This window comes from Homalodisca vitripennis, chromosome 1 (genome assembly GCF_021130785.1).
Source record: "Homalodisca vitripennis isolate AUS2020 chromosome 1, UT_GWSS_2.1, whole genome shotgun sequence".
Lineage (NCBI taxonomy): Eukaryota > Metazoa > Arthropoda > Insecta > Hemiptera > Cicadellidae > Homalodisca > Homalodisca vitripennis.
In genome coordinates, this window is record NC_060207.1 from 54564136 (window position 1) to 54570135 (window position 6000).

At 28.9% G+C, this 6000-nt stretch overlaps 1 protein-coding gene across 2 annotated transcripts in view; it reads right to left on the reverse strand.

Annotated features, from left to right (window-relative positions):
• LOC124361499 (tyrosine-protein phosphatase non-receptor type 2-like) overlaps positions 1-5504 on the reverse strand; it is a 41171-nt gene extending 35667 nt beyond the window's left edge. For both annotated transcript variants that reach the window (XM_046815562.1, XM_046815557.1), the window contains exons 1-3: positions 5276-5504; positions 1103-1264; positions 859-993 (exon numbers count right to left, since the gene is read on the reverse strand). In XM_046815562.1, coding sequence (XP_046671518.1) covers positions 859-993; positions 1103-1264; positions 5276-5359 — 381 coding nt within the window. In that variant the 5' untranslated portion in view covers positions 5360-5504. The remainder of the gene's footprint in view (positions 1-858; positions 994-1102; positions 1265-5275) is intronic.
• Between the last annotated feature and the right edge of the window lie 496 nt (positions 5505-6000).

Genomic DNA, 6000 nt, shown 5'->3' on the forward strand with positions numbered 1-6000 from the left:
ATAATCAAAACATAAACAAAACAATGTAAACACAGCAGACAGAGTCAGTGAAAATGATATTTCATATAATGAAATCTGTTGAGAAAAACCTGTCATTTAGTAATAATATGGCTTCATAAGTATAACTAAGTGAAATAAAATTTGGTACCAGGGACATGAATCTACCTGTATACATAAAATACAAATTGCTAGTAAAATTGTTTTCAAAACGACAAAAACGCAAACAGTAAGGCTGATCAGCTGCCATCAACGAATAGACGTGCTCCATCAAAACAAGGAATACACAAATTTAAATAATAGTTACAAAATCACATAATTCCCTTTCTTGAATTATCTATCTCCAGTTTTATCTGTCTAAAACAATTGACAAGAATGATCATACAACAAAGATCTTGCATGCGTAACCGATGTAAGCGCATTATGCAATATGGGAGAGAAATATGACTATTATTACATAATTACTTATTATTTGACCAACATTTTGAAATTATATTTGATTTTTTTTTATGACGCAACTGACAGTTGACTTAAGAAAGCTTGTAGTTAAAATTGTAAGTAATTAAATAAAATGTTCTTTTCTCTTGTAAGAAGATTTTGTACTCATTATTTTGTGATAAATAATTTGAAAATATCAGTATTGGAATTGAATGATAAGTGTTGTGGTATTAAGAATTGAAATCAACCAATACCTATTACTATATACCTATTAACATCAAGATTTGTACAATGCCATAAATAATATCCAAACAAAAATTGGCCAGGATGGAGAGCAATGAGGTAAACCAGATAAAAGGGAGGAAAAGTGTATAACACCTAGGAATGAATATAACTAACTATTATTTACCATTGGAAATTTACCTGGTTTTTTTCAACAATTTTGTTCAGCATTAAAACCGCTTTGCAATTCTGTTCCCACACCATCAACCAGAAATGTGCGGTTGTATTAGGCAGAGGACCCTGAGTCAGGATATATTGTCTACGAGCTTGTTCTATCTGAAAAAAATATAATTTTATTCAAATTTATTTAAATATTTCTAAATACACTTTTTAAGAATTTAAACACATATATTTCATATCATCACAATTAAAAATCAACATTTACCTTCACCAAGCTAGCATTGATATAATCACTAGATCCTTTCGACAGAATGATTCTTGTGTGATCATAAGGGCTGACATCTCTATAACGATTCAAGTTTTTGTTTTTTGATTTTTTAGCTTCCACTAAAGTAAAATCAAATTTTAGGCTTTCACTCCGAATTTCCTGAAAAAATTCAAAACAAGATTAGTTTTAAAGTATACACAGAAATATAAAATCAACTTTGTTGAAAGTATTGTCTTGATAAAAGCTATACATTGTAGGTGTCCTAATATTTAATTTGGAATGGTGTTTTTAAGATATTGCAAATTGCTTAATTAATTGTAACGATCGTGTTCTAATACTTTAAGATTATAGAATTTCAAGAGAATAACACTTTTCTGAAGTTACATACTACCATAATTTATGTCACTCAAATATAGGATGCAATACCAGATATGACACCATGTAACCAATCTCATTCAATCTGAAGAAATATCATAAGTTTATATCAAATTGTTTTATATAATTTTGTTTTTTCAATTTGTTTCAGCATCCAGCTTTTAGGACGTGTTGTTAAAATTGGTATTTGCAAACTTTTATCCCTTGTACTACTGAATTTTTCTTCCAGTTGATTAATAATCTTGCTGGCATAGTTTGGATCAACTGGATTTTCAGGGTTTAAACTAAGTAAGTAAGTAAGTTCTTAATGCTTCTATAACTTTTTAAAATTTATTTTTTGCTCAGTTTTTTTTTACTGTTGTTTCATCAATCAAACTGAGACTTTTATTTTAACGTTCAATTGCATGTTCTTTTCAGGAGTAGGTATTAAAAATTCTTCTCTTACATTTTTATTTTCTTGGGTTCAGTTTTTGGTTTCTGTAATGTTACCTTAAAATCAATTCACTTAAAACTTTAAAACACAATTCTATCTTACTAAACGGTTTAAACTTTTGTAACACGAATGAATAAAAAAAATTATAAACTGATAGTATCAAAATGAGATCACAAAAAGAAAATTAACAGATTTTTTACTTGTTCGCTCTCTGAAAGCAACGGACAGACCGAAACAGCTAGCACAACAATGTAACACTTCTTCATGTTGGAACACATCTGTTCAAGTATCAGTAGCTGCAGATAAACAAAAGCAAGCATAATAAACAAAATCAATCTTTATACAATTGCTCACACATGGACTATTAATATTGTTTCTATATTAAGGAGCAACATTTAAAAAAAATAATAGAATTACATGACAAATTATTTAAAATTAAATGTAAATCCTTTTATTTATTTTCAAATTATAGTTAACTATTAAAAATATCGGTATCAATTTACAATAACGTGACCATGGAAAGGTATGTTCATTTTTTTTTCCTGAAAACTACAATTTTTCCTGAAAACAATAGTGAAGAAAAAAGTCGTCGGCAACGAAAATCAAAGGAGTTACGATTTTTTGAAATCCTCTGAAAACTCTGTTTTTGACAGTACCTCTGGCAATTTTACTGAAATGATGCTGACTAGTACGTTAATCCTGTCAACGATGCCTGCCCGCTGCGCAGTGCTGTGCACTGCTTGCTCTTTTAGAAAAAAAATTAACTCGAGCTTGCAAAAGTCGAATCCCAGATCACGTGATGCCCCTGATCCTTAACCCTCCAAGTGTTGTTCGACAAAATTTTGTCGGTTATTTTCCATCCTTAACGCAATAATGCCCGAAAGGCATCAATATAATACAATAATATACTTTCCCCCAGTTTATATGCACCTGTGATAATAATACTTGGCTATAAATGCCCAACCCATGAAAAAAAGTCCATTTTTCATGGTCACGCTATTGTAAATAAATACCAAAATATCTATTATTGTTTTAAAAAATTAGTTTAAATTATTTCTTTGTTTTATAAAGAAATAAAGAAAGAGGAGTTGACACAAAATTTACCCACTTTTTATTATATCGTAAACATAAACTAAACAAAAATAATTTTATACCAATAACGCTGAAAATATTTTGACACCACTGATTTATTTTTAACATATCTCCTGATCCCATTATGAACCCACTCTGAAATTTTTATGGTATACTTACAACATCATGCACTAAAAATGAATGAGCTATCTCTCAGCTCTCTAGCACTAATAGAACTATAGTTATAATAGATTTTAGATTTAAGTGCATGTTAGAAAACACTGCATTTTGTGATATCTAAAAATTTGTAACTAAAAACTATAAGGGATAACATTTTTTTAATATATTTTAGTTTAGGATTTCTTAGAAAATAAATAAACCAAGTTTCAGCTAAATAAGAAATGGTCAAGTTGAAAACAATTTTTTATTGGTTGATTTGACATGGAATGACTTTAATACATATTTTTTACTTCTATACGTTTAGATAAAAAAACCTACATCTTACAACTTTTAAGAATAATATAATTCCAATCCAATAATGTAATATTATAATCAGCTGATTAAAGCAGCTATAAAATTTAAAGAGCTGATTGCTGTGGCTCACAAGCAGTGCTGTCACAAAATGACAGTTCTACAATGAATTGTTTAGTACACAGCTTTTTAAAAGTGAAAATCTCTATTATTAAACAACTGATATTCATAAACTTGGTATTTAAGTTATAAGTGTAACTTATTACTGTATATATCTGATAATATGATTATTTGTAACTGATATATAAGTAAATTGTCTAGGTGAAACCTAACCTAGGTTTAGTATGTGGTGACTAACCTTTTTTTATTATAATGCTTATCTTTCTAAATAATAAAATGTAAGTAAATGTTAAATGTTTTTGTGTTACATTTTATTAATACAAATAGCCTATATAGTTTTGTTATTCTTCATTAAATCTTTACTTTTTATAACTTGAAATATTTAAAATGCAATTCAGTTCATCATTTGGTTTCGGTAGTTTACATAATCATGAATATCGATGATTTAATTATAGTGCTTATTATAATGCAGCCCACTAAACTGCAGTATAATAAGCAGCCACCATTACAATAAAAAAATTGTCAATATTCATGATTATCTAAATTACCGAAACCAAAGTTTCAAACTTAATTACATTATAGGTATTGCAAATTACATAATAGTTCAACTGTTTTTATATATAAAAAAGTCATAATTTGATGATGAATTAAATACTATTTAGCCTATGTTTAATTATAACTAGGTAACAAACGAAACAGTGTATCATTTAAGTATTTACTTTTTACTGTTTTGAAGAATAAACATGTCTGATTGCTTGTTGTACAAAAATAAAACATGTACATCACTATTGTAGCCTACTTTCGACCACTATGCAAATGCCATACAAATAATTTTACTTGTTAAAACACAATAATTAAATGTAAATAACCGTACATAGAATGTTTTTGTTTTCATTAGTTTGTGCATTTATAACCGATAATTTGGTATCCTGATTCGATTTTGGTGGTGGCCGCTTACTATACTGCAGCTTTACTAGGCTATGTAGGGCTTAGTAGCTTTAGTCATATTGTAATGTTATTGTTATACTAAATGTTTTTATTAAAATTGTAATGTATCATTCTTGTTGTTAATGTCTTATAATTCTTATTGTGTACAATAATATATTAACAAAGTTGGATAATATATCAAATGTTTGATAAACAATTAAATAACAATTGACAACACTTATTAGTCTCCGTTGTGATAATACCAGCAAATAATGAATTAAATTTCAACTCACTTGGTAAACGTTACAGATTAAAAGAAAAAAATATGACAGGCACAACTGTGCTCCACAACAATATTGGCTCGACATGCCAACGTCTAGGCCTAGTAAAAGGGTTAAAATAGACCTGGTAATTTAATTTACAGAAGATAGGCTAAATTTAGTGAATTCCAAAGTTAAGGTAGGTGATAAAAAGTATGCCTAATTATTACCTATCAATAATTAAGATTGCACCAAACTAAACATAGGCCTATGTCATTTATTAGTAGCATGTTAATTATTTTAATGTAGATCTAGCCAGTACTAAACAATAAAAAAAAGAAAGCTAGGCTAGAATAAAATTAAGGATTTCTGGAATGTCTTTAAAATATGCTAAATTTGTTGATTAAATAACTATGCAACTAGGTTGTTTAAACACTGAACACAAATATTTATACACTGTTTCTTTAAATAAACATTTAAAATATTAGGCGTATATTGGTAATGTTCACACACCTGATAAGCAACTGCCCAAGCCCCGTTTTTGTCAAGTTCTTGAAATTCACGTTCAATGCTATTCATATCTGTTTCCGTACCCATCACTTAAGAATTTGTGTTAATTCACTTTGAATACTGAAAACACTTTACCCAAGCATTCAAAATTATTATTGTTCTAATCTATTAACATAAAAGGCTACCTTAGGCCATTTTACCCTGGATTGCCATTACTACAATACGAATACACAGAATCAGAACATAATACAGAGAAATAAGACCATAACTGCCAACACGAAAAAATAAATAGTTAAAACTGTTAGAAACATTACTGAGTAAATTGTATATATACAAGAAATTCAGTTATATTTTAAACTATCTTAGGAAGTAATCACGACTCTCAGAGCAAATATATTGAGATCCTTTTCAGTAATAACGAATTCAACCGACTAGAATGCTTCGTTCACATTTCACAGTTTCATGTGAGTGTAAGAATCAAACGAGTAAGATTCTTCTTTTAACGTAAGTTAAAGACCGATTGGCCAAAACCCTTTGAATCCTATACCGAAACGGAACTTCTTCTTTTTTTCCTCTTTTTTAAGCCTCAGCTTTACGCTATGACTGCTTCATTGAACACTGGCTATCATGTTTATTCCTGATTGGCCCTCCCCGGGATTTGAACCCGTGATCTCTCAGTTAGAGAAAAGGGAACTTCTTCTACCTTCAGATCAACCTTTAAAGTCACT